The sequence below is a fragment of the Nestor notabilis genome, unplaced genomic scaffold, assembly GCF_000696875.1.
Source record: "Nestor notabilis isolate BGI_N333 unplaced genomic scaffold, ASM69687v1 scaffold632, whole genome shotgun sequence".
NCBI lineage: Eukaryota > Metazoa > Chordata > Aves > Psittaciformes > Psittacidae > Nestor > Nestor notabilis.
In genome coordinates this window covers 69,668-87,942 of record NW_009918409.1, presented here as the reverse complement: position 1 = coordinate 87,942, position 18,275 = coordinate 69,668, and the positions used below count along the sequence as shown (strand labels likewise).

General features: G+C 40.4%; 1 protein-coding gene across 1 annotated transcript in view; it reads left to right on the top strand.

Annotated features, from left to right (window-relative positions):
* The first annotated feature begins 521 nt into the window (after nucleotides 1–521).
* SLC7A11 (solute carrier family 7 (anionic amino acid transporter light chain, xc- system), member 11) overlaps nucleotides 522–18,275 on the top strand; it is a 57,093-nt gene continuing 39,339 nt past the window's right edge. The window contains exons 1-5 of the mRNA XM_010009694.1: nucleotides 522–798; nucleotides 2,223–2,349; nucleotides 6,355–6,470; nucleotides 14,043–14,168; nucleotides 16,386–16,485. Coding sequence (XP_010007996.1) covers nucleotides 522–798; nucleotides 2,223–2,349; nucleotides 6,355–6,470; nucleotides 14,043–14,168; nucleotides 16,386–16,485 — 746 coding nt within the window. The remainder of the gene's footprint in view (nucleotides 799–2,222; nucleotides 2,350–6,354; nucleotides 6,471–14,042; nucleotides 14,169–16,385; nucleotides 16,486–18,275) is intronic.

The window sequence follows — 18,275 nt, the reverse complement described above, 5'->3', positions numbered from 1 at the left end:
TGAGGGTGATGTGCTTAGCTTGATTGGCTCGGATTGCTTGGGAGTCCTTTGTTCTTCCCACCACCCTCAGGTCAGTTGTGCAACATGCCCCTACTGCTCAAAAAGAGAAAAAAAAAGAGAAAGAGGAAAAAAAAAAAAAAGAATGCTGAGTAATGCCAGAGGTTTCTCAAATGGCTGATGCAAACCTGGAGAATTTGCATCATCATTCAGCTGGAGTAACTTGGTATGACAAGAGCTTAAATACAAGTCCACGCGGAAGCTGAGCTGGTTCCCAATAATAGGGCAGTACCAGCTTGCAGTGTGAAAGTGCAGGTGTTCCTGAACAGTGCTCTGATTGCAGTAAAGGCTCAAATACACTTCAGAAGCTCTCTACCTGTGTGTAGGAGCAGCTGGAAAGATAAGAGAGGGCAGAGGAAGAGACCAAGTGGTTGGCTACACAGAGGGAAAAAAAAAAACCCTTGAGTTTCTTCTGAAAACTTTTTTGCCTGTGCTTGCTGTCCGTGTGCTGGTGGCACTGTAGCATGTATAGGAAAGCTGCTGTAACCACGATCTCTAATGGAAGTTACCTGCAGGGGCAAGCTAATGGCAGGTTGCCCTCTATGGACAGCGAACAGCCAGCCCAGGAAGGAAGAGTTGTGTTGAAGAAGAAAGTGACACTTTTGAGGGGAATATCCATCATAATTGGCACTATCATTGGAGCTGGCATCTTCATCTCTCCCAAAGGCATCCTGAAGAACACGGGCAGTGTCGGCATGTCCTTGACTGTCTGGACAGTGTGTGGTATCCTCTCGCTCTTTGGTAAGTCCCTTAAAAGTTTCTAATTGGTCCAGGGGGGGGGAGGTGGATTATTGCTATTATTTGTCTGATTTTGTCATTGGATGTCAAGGCACAGTGTGGAGCTTAAGGACCAATAGGGCTACAGAAGGTTTTTGCTGTGTGATAGGTTGCGTGGAGGGCACAGAGGTATGCGACCCCTGTCCCACTGGCGCCTGGTCAATACAGATTGGAAGCATAAATTATTGTTTCTTAGAGGTCCCTAAGGAACAGGAAAAGTAAATGTCCGGTTTATGCCATGCAATGTGCTGTATGTATAATCTTTTTCTTCTGGATGTAAGAGGTAGTTTACAGTTTGCTTGAAAGGCCCCCAGCAGCTGGGATGGGGGTCACTCCAGTCGAACACCAGATGAATGTTTAGCCAGCTCAGTTTAATTCCCTGGAGGCTAGAGCAAGGTCTGAGAGGAATAATTCACACTGGACCTAAGCTGTATAGGCTGAAAAGAAACAAAATAATAACAACACTAATAACTCCTCTCGCCAGTCGTTACTTCATTTGTTGCTCACGGTGTTGCTTTGAAAGATTGAGCTGCAAAAAACAGCATGATGGAAACAAATTTGTAATGCGAGTTTTATTGCTGGCCTGCATGTCATGACAGTTTTTACTAATTTTGTGTACTTTTGAAGAGTGTTAAATTCTGAAGAATGCCAGTTTATTTGTTCCATACACAAAGACTCCATTCAGAGTGGCAAACCGCACCCTGGCCTCTGTGGGACAGAGGGGTCCGCTGACCTACTTAATGAGCTAATCTCAAAGAGGCTGAAGAACTACCAGGAATATTTGGTTTATTTAGAACAGAAATAACTGTTTTCCGGCAGGAGGTAAAGAGGGCAAAGACTGGCTAACGTGTCTGCTTAATAGATACAATATGCAAATGCCACCCTGTGTAAATTGGCTCTGAGCTTAAAAGAAACATGGGCTGTTTGCAGGCTAAGCCCACCCGATTCAGACAAACTGAGTTTAGGACCCATTTTGGTCACATGCTTAATGTGTTGGTACAATGTGCAGTGTAATGTGTTGATCATCATTTGATAACAAGCAAATGTGTCAGAAGGCTTTCACTTAATGGTGACTGGCTGGGGAGCTGGAGTAGCTGGCATGACACAGTGTTTTGTTGTCCCTTTTCATGAGATATGAATGAGTAATGAAATATGTTGGTAGCAGATAGTTCCTTCAGTGGCTTTTCACCTAAGTGTAACTAGATACAAGTACAGTTTGGTTAACTGCAAGCTTAGTTGAATGAATTAAAGCTTACCTAGTTGCTTGAAAAAAATTAAAATATATCTAAAGTAGTTGTGATACGACAGCAGCTCGCTTGTTTTGCTTATAAATGTTTTGAAAGGTATTTCTTGATACCTCTTGTGATGCCAAAGTTTAATTCTCACAGGTGCCCTCTGCTATGCTGAATTAGGAACATGCATTAAGAAATCTGGTGGTCACTACACCTATATCCTGGAGGCCTTTGGCCCCTTACCTGCTTTTGTGAGAGTCTGGGTTGAGTTACTCATCATTCGGTAAGTTTATTGTGGTTTTTCTGTTTTTGTTTTCTGATGGCAACACACTTTTTCAGTCATAAAGAAAAACCTCTACTATGTAGTGGGCAAAAAAACCCCAAATATATCTTGATTAATGAGCTGTGTTCTTTTAGTATGGTTGCTTCAGATAACACAACAACACTATTTTGCTCTTCAGCATTGAAACACTCAAGAAGATGTGCATGTATGGAGGAGAAAAAAAACGATACAAAGAAAACTGCCTGCCACACAAAATCACCTACTTGCATTAATTTTTCTAAGCTTACTGTATCTGTTAATGTAAAAAATAATGCTAATATTCATGTCTATATATAGCATAGTGGAAGAAGGAAGTCACCTTTACATTTTCTCACTCTTAGCACTGGCTTTTGAGGCAGCTGCTGTTGTCTGTGGAAACAGGAATAACTCCTGGTGAAGCTACTGCCCAGTAGTCTTCAGACTTGGGGTGCCACATATTCTTTATATGTCAGTTCAGGTCCCAATTTTTTTGGTTTTGAGGGGTGTTGGAGAGCTTAACTCTTGATGACTGTGAAAAACATTAGCTGGCCAAATAAAGCAATGTTAATTCTTTACATATCTAAAATGTCCAAAGTATTGTTTTGGTCTGTAAGCCTGTGATGCCTGCAGCCCTTGGCATTGTATAGGTGAATTACAATATGAAGATGCTAAATCATGTTAAATATATTTTTGCAATTTAAATGGATCTTTGCATCAAACTCAAATGTGGCCCTTTGAGTAATTTTCTTTTTTTTTACGGTATCACTGAGGCTGGAGGGCTTGTTACATGTAGAACAGGGGCAACTCACTTATAAAATGACTTTGGGAATGCTCCATTCCTGCCTCAGGCTAGTTAGCACACCTTTCCTCTCTCTTCCGCAATCAGCAAATTAGTCACAAAAGTGCACGCCTCATTTCAAATCACAACTATTTTTACATAATATCAACAAGTTCTAGCATAGACTTGAGTTTAAAAGCACTGACGGTGCTGAGTCATTATGAATCCAAGGATCCTTATCTTGTTTCCGGAAGTAATTGTGTATGTCAGATGGTCCCTTACATCCTGCCCCCCATGAGTAAACTTTGCATTAACTCCGTAACTTCCATCAAATGTGATGAAAGAGCAGATGTCTTAACCCTATTAACTTTTTGACAAAAGGAAAACCAGAAAGGAACTTGACCTATTTTTAAACTGTCAGAAGCACAGTGCTATGAATGTAGCTACATCATTGCACATCCCAGGATCAACAACAGAGTCTTAAATACCCCCTCTTAACCTGCACCTTCCTAGGCAGGGAGACCTTATGAATGTAGGCACAAACACCCACAAGAAATCGGGCTTCATAAATTCCTCTCCTTGCAAAATTATTACTTTTTACATATGACAGTGTTCCAGGAGTGTCACGAAAACACTCTTAGTCACCATGATCTGCCCCACACCCAGAAAATAATCACCTTGCATGGCAAGGAACATCAGTGAATTCTTTAATCATCAAATGTGAGAGGCAGCAAGGGAGGTGTACTTGTTAAAACTTGTGATGATCAGAGCAGCGCTGCTGATGCTCTGTGTAGGGTTTTATACCTGACTTCTGCATTGGTAAACTAATTGGCTGCTGCTATCAAAGAAGTTAAGGACTAATATGTATCTAGGGTTTTTTCAAAAGATGAAGTTGCACAGACACTTCTTAGCGAAGCCATTTTTTCCTCTGAAAGATCATAGGATTATCACACCCACAGGCTGGTGAAGAAGCCACGACCAAAATAAACATATCCTGCTCTCATATATCTTTTCAGCCACTATTTTACAGTCTAGGGCACACTCAAACTCTGCCCACATACTGATTAAAATGTACCAGAATCATCTGCAGATTAGATGTACCTTACACTGTGCTGCTCCTCACCCAGTACAAGCAGGAACTTTTTTTCTCACAAAAGTCAGGTTGCAGGTATATTACATGCCTAAAAAAAAAAAGGGGGGCTAGTTCTCAAACAAGTGAATGAGACTATGTGAATGCGTTGGCTGTAGTGATTAACTATAGTTGTTGCTACACACAGATCGGGTGAGAGCAAGCTGCCAAGCGACTGACTCACCTGTGGTATGTGCTGGGGCACTATACCTGCTCCTTATGTGCTGGCTTTTTATGCTCCTTGTCCTTCAATGAAAGCTCCTGATGCCCTTCCTGTCCACTCTTGAACACACAGTATTTAGGGGGATGCCAGCCTGTCTTTAGGATTGTGATCAAAAGGAAAATGTCCCATTCCTTCAACTTCCACCTCCACTGATTAAGCTGCCAGCAGCATCTCCCCCCAAACACGTGAATGCGAGAGACACAGCTATGAGAGGTATAATTTAGGAGCTATGTTTTTTAAAACATAGTGGTGTGAATAGCAGCGAAAGCCTCTTCAAAAAGGCCTGTCTTAAAATGAGAGGGAAAAACCCAACTTCTGGAAAAAGGAGCTGGTACTGAGCAAAAAAAGCCTGAGAAAGCTCCAAAGATCTGATGTTTCATCTGATGTAGGACACTTCAAACTACTTTTGGCAGCCTGAAGTGTTGAAAAGCCAAAAGGAAACCTGGGGATCTGATGTAAATTAAAAATATTGCACCCAGGTAAAGTCATTAAATGTCTGTGTAAATCTAATACAGAAGACATTTGGTCCCTGAACCAAGGCAAAAATTGCAAAGCCAGCTGTTGGCCAGTGAGAGGAACAGTCCTTACGAGTGGGGGATGCACAAGCCACAGCCCTGATTTGTCCACACAGAAACTTTCAGAAGAAGAAACTTCTGTTTTTTACTGCTTTGCCATTTGGTCCAATGCGATGTGAGACATTTTGGTTGAGTCATAACACTAAAAAAGTGAGCTCTGTTTCAAGGGCAAAACTCTCCTGTGGAAAATTCCTTTTTTGTTCGATGGAGAATAATAACTTCTCTGCAGAATTTTTACACTGTTCCATAGCATATTTAGCAACTGTATTTGTATTAAAATTCTGTAAGGTGAGGCATTATTTTATTAAATGCTCTGGATTTTTTTCACAAGAAATTTGCACAGACTCTTGTTTAACACAAAAATCCTTCAAGTCAGAATCATATGCCCTTTTGTTCTTATTGGGCATGTGTGATGAAGCACAGATGCCACCAGCTGTCGTGAGAAGGGTGAAAGTGGCCTCCCAAACCAACGTGAACAGGTCACTGGAACTGTTATATGCAGATGATGTCTGATCTGAGACACAGGGTAATTTGTTGTTAATACGTGTCAGTGCTAAGGCTTCTGGCAGTCATTTAGCTCATCTCAAAGAGAAAGGCTGTATGAACATTATGTGTATTTCAAATTTATGAATGCAACAACTGCATGCCTTCACTTTTCTCTCTTTCATAGTAGGTGCTTTCTGTGCTTCAAGGACTTTTGCTTTCACTTGTAGTGCTAGGAAGTTGTCAGTCAATAAAAGAAACAAATTCTGTTTGTATTTTAGGAAATACCATTTTAATTCATTTTTTGCACGGTCTCAGATTTTAATAACAGCTTTGAGTAGGTTTTGGATACTTATTTTAATATATCAGAATTCTCATCTTGACTGAAATTAATTTGCTTGTGTCTGAGGGGTGGTGAGATATAACTGGCTGCTAAAATTCACTCCTCAATGACTTGGGGTTTTGCCCATGTAATCTAATTCTGGCCATGTTCTCTTTGAGCAAGTTAATGAAGATTTCTATTGATACATTTCCTTTCTGTTTACGACTGCTTTACAGCATGGAGTTTGTAAGAATAATCCTGGTAAGAAGTGCTGCTGTCAAGATCAGAACAGCTGAGCAAAGCTAAACTGCTTATGGTTCCCTGATACATTCAGAGATCACGGTATATGACAGCATGTTACAAGCACCTACCAAAATTAAGTATGATTCACAGTTCTGTGATAATAAAGCATGATCCTATAAGAATATTATCTATTGTGGATTAACTTTGTGATTTTTCTTGTTGTTTTTACTCTAGCCCTGCTGCCACAGCAGTGATATCATTGGCCTTTGGACGTTACATTTTGGAACCTTTCTTTATGCAGTGCGAAATCCCAGAACTTGCAATTAAACTTATTACAGCTGTTGGCATCAGTAAGTATCTAATTTTAGGTTTAAGGGAAGGGTAAAGATGATATAAATTGGGGGAGGGGGAAGTAACTGCACACTGAACAGGCATTTGTTTCATATGAATTATTACAAAACAACTGTGCATCCAGTGTCAAGGACATCGGCGTGACTTTTTGCCTGGGTATGTGTGTTTGTGAACATATGCAGTAGTAAAGAGAATAGCAACCTTTATTAATGGCAGGGAAAATCTATTGCCAAGGCTGATTCTGTTGCCACTTGAGTTAATGGCAGAACTCTCATTACTTTCGTGTAAGCAGTTTCAGTCCCTAAGAGATGGTGAGCTAGTGCCAGAGATATGGAAGAATGATTGCCTGATTTTAAGTGTTTTGCTCTACCTCTGTTTTAGGAGGCAATTGAGTGCCAAGTATGATGCCATGAAGAAATGTAGTTCTCTTGAGTGGAGCACAGGCAACATGAGATCATCTTCCCTAGTGCCACTCTGTCCTTCATAGCAATAAAACTTATTGGGGTACTTGCAGTCTGGGAAGCAGGAACACAGCTGATGACTTCGGGAGCAGGGTGTGCGGCTTGGTGAAAATGCATATCTGTTACCAGCAGCTCATCCTACTCTTGCTGACTTTGAAATTGGTGTGAAAAGGATCATGTAGGGCTACAGAAAATCAATAATTGCCAGTGGAAGGAGGGGGCTACCCAGAGACCACAAGCTTTACAGTGTACCTGGGCTGGAGTGGGTACAAAACAGGAAGGCACAAATCATGATACAAATGGGACTCTGGAGCAGTGTACCTATAGCACTAGAGGCTTGTTTCCAGTTCTGTCTCGTCCCTGGTGACGATGCTCCTTGCACAATTGTGCACACATTCGTATTCAGCTGTGCTGGGAGGAGAGTGCTGAGTAGATCTGAGTAATTAGTAACAGATTGTTCCTTTCAATTTGGTCAATGCACATACCAGAAACAAAAGGACCGGAAAAAGGAATTAAGACATGCAAAATGATCAAAGGCGCACAGGAGACCCCTTCAGTTTTGCACAATAATAGGTTCAGATGCCTTTTTCTTTCTTTGGGGTAGGGAGTTCAATTGACATTGAAATTTCCAGTCTCCAGGTTACCGTGGTTTTTTTGTAGGCGCTCTCTTGACAAGAGTTCCCTTCTGCTCAGAGTGTTAAAAAAATCAGTATGTGACCACATTTCTTTCTAACTTAATTATGCACAAACTATAGGTTTCATAGGAATAATTGAATTAAGGGCCTGAATTTTGAGGTCAATGACTTTTTATAGCTACATCTGTCTAAAATATTTCAGTGCAAGATAAGGGTGAAACAGATGTTCAGTAACTTCAAGGTCATTGAGACAGAAGGAATGTTAAGTGAGGACTCCATCAAAGCATAAGTGCGTGTGATTCAAGCACAATAAGTGAACAACTGGAAATAGTTTTTTATTGCTTTTAATTTAATTGAAAATCTCTGTGATAAGCCAGGGCATTGCAAAGTAGTTAAACAAAGAAGTAGCATTGTGGATTGGAAGGGGGATGGAGGGGGGTGGTGGAGTTATGCTGAAATAATTGCAGCCTAAAGGGAGAGAGGAGTTCACAGCAGAGTGCTCCTATGGTGAGCATGGGTCTCTGTAGGACAGGTAGGATGAGCTGTCATGTCACTGAAAGAAGGGATTCTTGTAGAAAGTTTGTAGCAATGAATGGGACAGCACTGAGGAAGATGTGTCGGAGGCTTGGTCTTTATTATTTTCAGTATGCTCCACAGTGGACTTTCATTTGTAGTAGTTTTCTGATTATATGCTACGCATAAGCTCAGGGATCCCAGAGTAACAAGACTGTTGTTCTTATAGGGTGGGAATTAGCTGTTTTGGTGGTAATTGTTATGAATGTTTTGTGCTGTGCATGTAGGCAGAGTGATAAGTGAGATTAAGGTGGTGTTGAGCTGAGCAGACACATTGGAGCCCTGTAGATTTTGTAATCCAATTTAATGGTCCCAAAGGTAGTCTTTGCTTCCATTGAAAATTTTAAGTTAATCAGGAAGTGAACTGCCTTTTGTCTTCTTATCCACTCCTGGTCCCTTCTCCCTCTTGCGCCTCATGACACAGTGCTCACTGTGTATCTGTCTTTATTGCGTGAGGGTAAGGTAGTGGGGAGCACCATTAAACTCTATCCTTGTGTGAGACTTTGTTCTATAGTTTTTACCTTGTCATTTCTGATCATACTAGAAAGGGCAGGAAGAGATTATGAAAAATGTGCAGGTGATCTCCTGCCCCCCAACACAATCAGTGTATCTAAACAATATCTGAGAGACATTTGTCTAAACTGGTCTTAAAACCTCCAGTGAGGGAGTTTCAAAGGCCTCATCTAATACTGTGGCCCAGTTTTTTCTACCCTTGTCACAAGACATCTTTTCTCCTCCACCCCTCCCCTCCCGTCTTCCTTTTCTGCAATTTAAGCATGTTATTAGAAGGTTGCCCGAGATGGATGCAACCAGAATTATAATAGACAGTGGCAAGTACTGTTGCTCTTCTGCAAGCTGCAATGAAGTACTTCTCATAGAGGAGCTACAGCCTGTTCTGATCCCTACCGCTCTACCTCAGTCTCTCTGATGTTAAAAAAGAACAATAGTGCTGTAGAGAAGATGTAGATCAGATGAGACCTAAAATGAAATTACTGGAGAGGGTAACCTTTAAAAACCCCCTCATTCTTTGTTTTGTATTTATAGGGAAAAAAAATATGTGCTGGGCACAAAATTCCCCTCTAAATCATCTCTGTTCTGAGCAATTTTAAACAATCTTTGTTCTGTTCCACAGTATTATGCTTGCTTTTTTTTTTTTTTTTATTATTATTATTAAACCAACCAACCAAAAACTCCAGGCCTTTCAGGGGCTTGGTAGAGAGAAGGATGCTTGTGTGGAGGTTCTCTGCAGATACCCCAGCTTTCTGAACCTCTGAAGGAAAGGCTGCCTGTTCTTTCCAAACTTAGAAATCGCTTCTATTCACTTGATATTTCTCAAGTGAATCTCTGCAAGGAGAAAAAGCTAGGCAAATACTGGATATGAGTATCTTGGTCTGTACCTGAGAGAAGAGCAGACAGCTCAAAGATACCTAATTACTACAATTTTTATGAAAATAAGTGGCCAGGTAGAGGAGAGACAGCCGGATGTGCATAAGGAAGGACAGCTGAAGAAAATACAAGCAGGAGGAGAGGCCTTTTAAATGCCAACTTTGCTTGAGTTGGACACTACAGCCCCAGGACACAAAGGAGAAGGAAGGGGTAATATCCATCTTTGTTCTGTTGCTGAAGATGGTCTGTTTAGGTGAAAGAGTTAAAAATTTATTTTTTTCTTTATATGAAAGCGGGTAGACTCCATATTTATTGTTTCTTACAATGACGAAACATCCTATCACCGTGCTTAACATGATTGCAAAGCATGGTGATAGACAGTGCAAAACCTCCCTATTTTCATTATTGCTTTATCAGTATCTTTCAGCTCTTCTAATAATGGTAAACTAAAGTATATTGGTAACAGGAAGGGATAAATTATACTGTGCAAAGGTATTGAACTGTACTATCAATATGTAACCTGAATAGATAAGCAATCTTAACTGTTCAAATCTTTTCACTCAGTCTCTATATCAGAAACCAGATAAACAGGTTTCAGTTCTTAAAAACTGAGACAACTTGCAAATGTTTTTGAAGTTTTTACGCTCATTCATGTGTATTTGGGCATTTTACACTACAATGATATATAATATCCCGGTTTTTTGGAGGTCTGCCAAAATGCCTCAAGTATAAGGCTGTTAAAAACTATGGCTGTTAGAGGCAGCGTTATGCTTGAAAACCAAGGTCAGCTGTACACATCTAGCAGTGCTTGCTGGCAAATACGCCAGCCCAAAGCTTTATTGGCATAAATTTGGTGTGTATGTGAGTCTATAGTTGCTTTTTTTCTCCCTATCATGGCAAATGTTACAGATGTTGCTCTCTACTGCTGACAGTTTTCAGACAATCAATTCAAATTAAGACATCTCTTGGCTTGCAGGGATAGCAAAAGCTGCTCTGATGGGTGCTTTTTTGTGCCTCCTGTGACTGTTTTAATTGACACATTAGGATCTGCAAATTGAGGGTATTTTTTTTTTTTTGCTATGTGTGAATGTCTTGACCCTAAAAGCCTGACAAGTGAAGGGAGGGAAGTTACCTTGGTTTCCCGCTGAGGCAACGATGCGTATAGTCTTGAAAAGTAGGCCAGGATGTAATACTTACTGTTACTTCTCCCATTAGATTTCATTATCCAGCTATAGCTGTGGCTGTGTGAAGGGAAAAGATTGTGAAAAGCAACATGATCGGTGTTGCCATTGTGTTTGATTGTTCATGAACCCTATTTTATTTTCCTTCCCTATTCTGATCAGTCAGGATTCATCTTGCTTTTAGTTAAGTATTTAGTTTAAGGTAATTGTCTATGCTCCCCGTAGTGGAGAAAGAGGGGAAGAGATGCCTCCTGAAGACAACTCGTCTCATCTGAAAGAGGTGTTATTCATCCTCTGGAGGTAACTGTATCCTCATTGGAGATGCAGCCATGATAGATGCCTGACTTCTAGTTAGCAAAGTTAGACATGAGTCCTCCTTTCACTGTCCTTTTGTCTGGGCAGTTGCTGTTTCCTTCTGATCTTTGATGTGATTCTGTATCAAAGTGTCTGCAGTCAGTTTCTTGAAGTATCTCCATAAAGCCCTATTCATAGAAGTGATGTGCTCAATAATGACCACGGTCCCAAGATATAATTTCCTTCCTGAATCCTGGCACAGCTGTCATTTTCTTTTCCTGCTCTTCAGCAGCTTTCTTCATGACTCCTCTGTTTCCTTTTTCTATCTAGTTGCTAATACAACCAGTATGGTGCTGATACATGATAATAATATAAGCCCCATATCCCTGTATGTCTGTTATACACATACAGCTGCAAAGACTAAATGTTATAAGTAGGCTGTAAATTTCTGTAGCCTATTAAGACCAATAAAATTAAATTCCCCAAAACACCAAATCAGTCTTAACTCTTATAAGAACTTGAGTGTCAGCCCTGCAATGAACTGCTATATTTATGTAGTTGTCCAAAACTGCAAAGGACTTACTTTTACAGAGGACCATCAAAACTAATGGCATGTGTGCTGGACTGTGCAGATGTAGTGTCCCTTCAGCTTCCCAGTTAAAGGAAGGTCCTCGCAGCATCCATTTTGCTTTCACTGTTTCATTAAAAAGCCTCAGAAGAAACATTTGGCTGGCTTGAGCTCACAGTTGGGAATGGAGAAGATTTTAACACTGCTTGTGAGCAGGCTGCCTTCATGAAAATACCACCCTGCACTTTTTTCTTTCAAGCTAGTGTAGCTTTTCAACAGGTCTGGGGCTGTGATTTGTGAGTGGCTGGCCAGCAAGGAAGGTTATGAGTTTCTGTGTGACCTGACCTTAGTGTTTGTACTAGTTTGCTATCCAGTGACATTCTTGTATGTGTATCAGAAAGGTGAAACTGATGCATTAGAAAACCTTGAGGGGGGCTCTCTGCAGTGAGGATGCTCATGCTAGCTATTCTGGCCTGTGTAAAGTAACAGACAGCTGCAGTCAGCTTGAACTCTGAATAAGCTGGATGTCAATATCTGATACTTTCTTACACATAAAACTCTTCCTTGATATTTTCTTGTGGCGTAGTCTCTGGCTGGGCTTCATCTTCTGGGAAAGAAAGGTACAATATCCTGAACTTTCTACGAAATTTAAAATAAGCTAGTGCTTGTTTATGGCATTGGATTTTCTTTATACATCCTTTATAAGTAAACACTGTTGGTCAAATGAATATTTTGAGCACATTTTGCTGGAATTACAGTTGTTGACCTTCCTGGTAATCAAGCCCTGGAAAAGAGGAGAACCTTCAATCACTGCTAATACTCAGCAGCAACCAAAAGGGATCTTTCAGCATTTAAAAGTGAAGATATGTCAGGGACAACAGAGTAATGAATCAGGCCCCTGGGATTTGGTTTCCTGCCAAGTATAGGTATACATGGAAGTAATAAAGCAAAAAATAAGTACTGGGATCTCAAGTGGAACTTTCCAGAAGTTTAAGTGATTACTTTGTGACTTAGATAAGAATGCGTCATTTCCGAAATACGGTGAAACACAGAACTAGAAAAATATTTTGACCTTTAAGATTATTTTTGGTGAAAAATTCACATTAAGTGATGCGAATTTATGTTGACTTTTGTAAATTGTACATTGGAGAGTGGGGCCCTCTCCTCCCAGATAAAAATTCCAGAAAATACTTTTTATACTTTTTTGCTGGAATTTTTATTTGATTAAAAATATCTAAAAAATACATTGGAATACAGATTACTTGGAATTTTCTTCCTTTTCCATTAAACTTTTTGTTTAAACTGAGTTTTTTTTATGATATGTATGATTTGGCCTTGCTGGTGAACAGAATATGTATAAAACACTTGGGATAAATCAATGTGGTTTGCTGCCAGAAAGTTTGTACCATGCCAGATTTACAATGCTAACTTGTACAAACAAGCTCCCAGACTCTGGCAGGAGATAGCAACTTGTGTTTTTATGTACCCCAGGATGTGTTGATATGGCTGATGATATAGATGAACCAGTGCTCTTGAGAGAGTTTGGAGTATGGGAGGACCATGGTGAAGAGCTAATTCACTAGCTCCATATGATGGCAAGAAAGAGGTGATGAGTCAGCAGGCTTGTTTGACTATATTCTCCTTTCCCTGGAGCAGACGGGGAACAGGACTTCTTATCTAGTGAAATGACTAATTTTCCATTCTTTAGGTATTTAAAAAAAAAAAAAATCTGAACTCCTTTTTTGATTCTGTTTTTCCAGGGTAATAGTTTAAATAAGCTAGAATAACTGGCACTCAAATGATAAGACTTACTGTCCTACTGCCAATCAGTGCTATAGTAAAGGCCAGAAGATGCCCTCCCTGACCCAGAAGGAGATGTGAGCCTAGCAGACAGGACTTTTAAGTCCTTCTCACTTATCTCTCTAAATGTTGCAGACCTGGGCTTTGTTTTCAAAAGTTGAAAGTCTCTGTTTTTTCAGCAATTCCCAGCAAGGATGGGCATGTTACTTGTGCTCTTGCCTTCCTGTATATCTGGTGGTACAGAAATAGGAGAAAGAGTGGAAAAGAGGAGCAAGGGTAAATAAGGTAGTGACGGAGTGACCAATTTATGTGGGGGCTAAATGCGGGTGTGAAAGTTTAATATGATCATTAATTGTTATTGTTTTCTGAAAATGTAAATCTCTACCCAAACTGGCACTGATACAGAGATCTGGAGTGACAAGGGTTAGGCAATTAGTTTCTTTTATTCAAGGCAGGGTCCTGCCAGCAGGTAACAATTCTGGGTAAATGAAGCTGTAATTTGGTGTGGAGGGAGTGAGGCAGAGAATGGCAGAAGCTGAAGAAGGTTATCAGGGTGTATTTCCTTTAATGCATTAGGACCTGTGGTGTGGGCGGCCTCTCTGCTAGTGAAGAATTTTGTGATGATTTCAGCAGCATGACTATTTCTTTCTGACTTTTCTTTTTCCCCTTGCAGCGCTGGTGATGGTCCTGAATAGCACAAGTGTCAGCTGGAGTGCCCGCATACAGATTTTCCTTACCTTTTGCAAGCTTGTAGCAATTCTGATAATTATAGTCCCTGGAGTTATCCAGCTAATTAAAGGTATGAAATGAAAAGTAAATGCTTTTAAAGTGCTTTTATCTTTACCCTCCCCAGTCTTTCCCCACCTGTCTCCACCAAATAATGCTTATAGCAGCAAAATCTCTTAATTAGTCTGTGCTTGCTTAACTGAAGCCCTGTACTGTCATGTAATTGATTAGAAGTGGAACTACATTGGGAAGAACTGGTATTTCCTTCAGGATGCCAATAAGTCTATTCAGATCAGAGTCATGTTTTAAATAAGAGACAGGATTGCTCTTTGTAATTTGCCTTTGGCGTGAACTTTGTGACAAGGGCAGGATGGGTTTTAATGACAGATGGGTATATCCCTCCCTAAAGCACATGCCTAGCCTGGGCAGAGTATGTCTGCTTTAACTGGGCTAGTGCCTAGTCTGTTTGGTCCTGGGTATGTGACAATGCAGGAGGCTCAGAATTGGGGAATATATGAAAGAAGCAGTATAATGGATGCCGTTCTACCACTTTGGTGATGTAAATTGTGAAGTTAAAGGTGCTGTACTGGCAAGAGAAACTGCAGTCAGCTATTGCTTTCATGGGCTTCCTGCCTACAAGTACTAGATGCTCATGCTGCAGGCACGCTTTACTTCTTCCAAGTGGAAAAGTAAAGCATACAGCTAAAGGCAAGAGTGTGGGGCTAACCCAAGTGTAGGAAAGGAGAGCAGAAGTGTTTGGAAGGATGGAATGACTCTACAGACTTTATCAATGTTGCTGCATAAGCAAGGAGTGTGAAAACACACCGCTGTTCTCCCCAGCAGCACCCAGCATGAACGCGGCTGTGAAGGCCTTTCCTTGGCTCTCTGGAAGTTGTTTGGGTAAAGTCATGTGGGCAGAGAAACTCTTTTCACTGAGATAAGCTCAGCTACCTGAAGAAGCTTTTCCATTAGAGCCCTGTCAGCAGCCGGTGTGAGATGGTGAGAAGCCCTAGCTCGCTCTCATTATAATAACGCTAGACAGTAACTGCACAGAGCTCAAGAAGCCATTCAGCTCAGAGGGGTGGAACAGGGAGCACTTTTTAATGAGTTGGTGGCAGATTTTAGCTATCAAAAAATTATCATGGTTGTTGGCTCTGTCCCTGGGATGCTCTTCTGTGATGCTGCGCAAACCCTCCTGTCTGAGTCAACAGCACAGCGTTAGGTTCTGCGGTGAGCTCAGCTGCTCGGGACAGGCGGCTCTCTGTGCTTAGCAATAGACTCTGAAATAAAAGTTTTCCTGTGTAGTACTCCACTGAGTCACTGTTTCTGTTTTCGTGTTTTTCACTTCCTTTTGGCAGATGCAATGCCTCTTCCCTTACCTCCTTTCATGTGCAAAATGCCCCTCTGTTCCCATCTGCCCCATTTTTCCTAGACCTTTGAAGCAGGCCAGACCCAAGCTTGGATGGTGTTTGCTGTGCTTAAGTAGCTTGGCTAGTGTCCCTGATTCCCCACTGGGTCCTTACTCTGGCCACAGCTCTCCTTACCCAAAAAGCCTCTTCTTTGGTGGGAATTTAGACTGAGGGTTCAGTAAAAACTGAGTAAAGGGTAGAGGATTTGACCTATTGCTAATTTAAGTCTGAATGAATTCTGTTTTTTCCTTCTCCTTTTCACTGGAGGATCATTGCTTCTCAGGAAATCTGGGATATTGTAGGGAGGTCTTAGAAACCATAAGGGACCTTGTAAATGAGTAAGAGCATAACACAACTCTTAAATGTTTGCATTTATAGATCTGTAATTCTTACTTAGTGTAATATTAACACAGTACTAATTATAAAGGGAGTTACTAATCTTTCAGTGGTAGAGGTACTGGGTTTATTTACCTTAAAAATGTTCCTTGTGAGTGAAATGCTAGCAATGTTCCTTCTGATTAAAATGTGAAACAAGTGAAATTTTCCACAGCAAAAACCAGAGCTCATTCTACTCTTTCATGTTGTTATAAGTTACTGCTGGAGATGACAGTGTAGTGAGTGTCATCAAGCTCAGAATGCTTTGAAAAAAACTAATAGGTCAAATTCTGCCATTGCATGATTTAGTGACGCCACAAGACCTTTACAGTTGGTGGCAGCTTATGGCTGCAAGGGTTGGGTCAGAAATTAGGGTCAAGGGCAGAACTGGAAGTTAGTGAACTGCTGGGTGATTGAATATTGCATGGTGTGATATATTTATTTGTTATAAAGTAGGAGGTGATAAAAGAGCTTGTTTTTCAATGTTGTTCTTGTTGATGTTGCAGGAGAAACACAGCACTTTAAAAATGCCTTTGCAGGGAATGATGCCAGTGTTATGGGATTACCACTTGCTTTCTATTCAGGAATGTATGCCTATTCAGGCTGGTAAGTTGTTGAAACTTGTGAGTATTTATCCTGAAAACAAACACTATATATGCTCTAACGAAGAGATCTATTTATACGAAGAAATGAGCATCACATTCTAACTGCATCATGTAGTAAGGGTAGATCTCACCACTGTTCCATATGCTCAGTAGTTATTCTGCAAGCAGCTCTATCAAGGAAAGATTTTTCTTCTCTAGGGTACAGTAAGTAAACATGCAATGAACACTAAAAAAAAAACCAAACAAAAACCAACCCTTAGACTTTTATTTCTCTTCTTAAGACCAGAAATAAAAGCAACAAGAAAGGAATGTTTCTAAGTTTTCATCAAATAATTTGATAAAAGGGATAATGAAGCTTTAATTTTGGTTGAGCAAGTAAATAGTTACATATAAAGTAAGTCTAGGAACTGTAAGAAAGTTGTGTGGACCTCAGCCTTTGCTTTGTAAAAGCAGTATTTGAAGAATAAGCAGCGAACCATGATAACATTAGTATAGACCAAGAAACAAGATAAAATGTTAGATTCTTATGTCTCTTCCTCTGAGAGAATTGGACCTCACTTTAGGAGAAGTACAACTGGCTTCTGTGGAAGTCAAGTGCTATTGACTGTAAGCAAAGGTATGAAAATCTGCCTTCAAGTATCCTACCCAGAACTTTCAAGTCCTTTCCCTCTCCCCACCAAAGTACACAGCAGCTGGTTTGAAAGATGCTGCTGCTTCGTATCTGCCTTACAATTTAGTTATGCTTAGTGAGGGCTCCACACTGCATAGCGCCAACATACTTTTGCAGCAGCAGTGTGTGTGGGGAAAAAAGATGACTGCAGTGTAGAGAGTGGGCTTATTCTGAGGCAGCTTTGTCTGCAGGTCTTCCCTTTCCTTTCCATAGCTTCACAGGCAGCCAAGTCCTTCATCTTGCATAAAAAGGCAAGGGCTGAGAGATAAGGGATTTATTTATTTAATTTGGAGGACCAATGGGCTGAGCATTTGAGCCTTTATCTGTAATATATATATATATCTCAATATATCTTATCTATCTATATATGAGTCTGGTATTTTGATGCCTCAAAGAAATTGAACTCATTATGCAGACAGTCTCTACCTTCTTTCCTCTCTTTCATATAACTGCTCTTGTTTCTAATATCCATACATGTGATGGGTTCTCACTTTTAAAATATTAACCTAACTGTACGTTTCTGTACGAAGGCAATTATAAAAGCAGTTTAATATTATTCATCACTGAAGTACAGTGTGTTTGCTGTAAAATTCTACATCAAAAATACTGTTATTCTGTTGCTTTTCCCATTTCTTTTAATTTTCCACTTAACATTCCAACCCCCTACTATAAAAATAATCTCCATTTTTATCTCTGCACCTTCTGACTTTTATTTCAAGGTTCTTATTTGCTACTTATAAAAGAAATTAGCAGGAGAAGACCTAATTTGGCTCGTGGTTCTTCCCAGCTGCCTATTTGTCTATGTCACGAGCTCAAATTGATTGTCTCAGAGCATAAGAAAGCAGACCCTTAAGTGGAGTGTCAATACCCTTGCATTAACTGTTTCATGGGGCTAAATCAATCTAATAAGCTGAATGTGAAGGAGTGTTACAACTGTTGGTGTTTGAGGATGCAGGCAGAGTTTTATGCATAGCCTATGAGACTATTAACTTTCAATGACACAGCTTTAAAGAACAAACCAAAGGTGGTATCTCGTATATGCGTGGGCTCATCCATGTGAAGAGCAAGTGTAGACTATCTGATATATAAAAAGCTGGGTGAAAAAGGACAAGTAGAGAAAA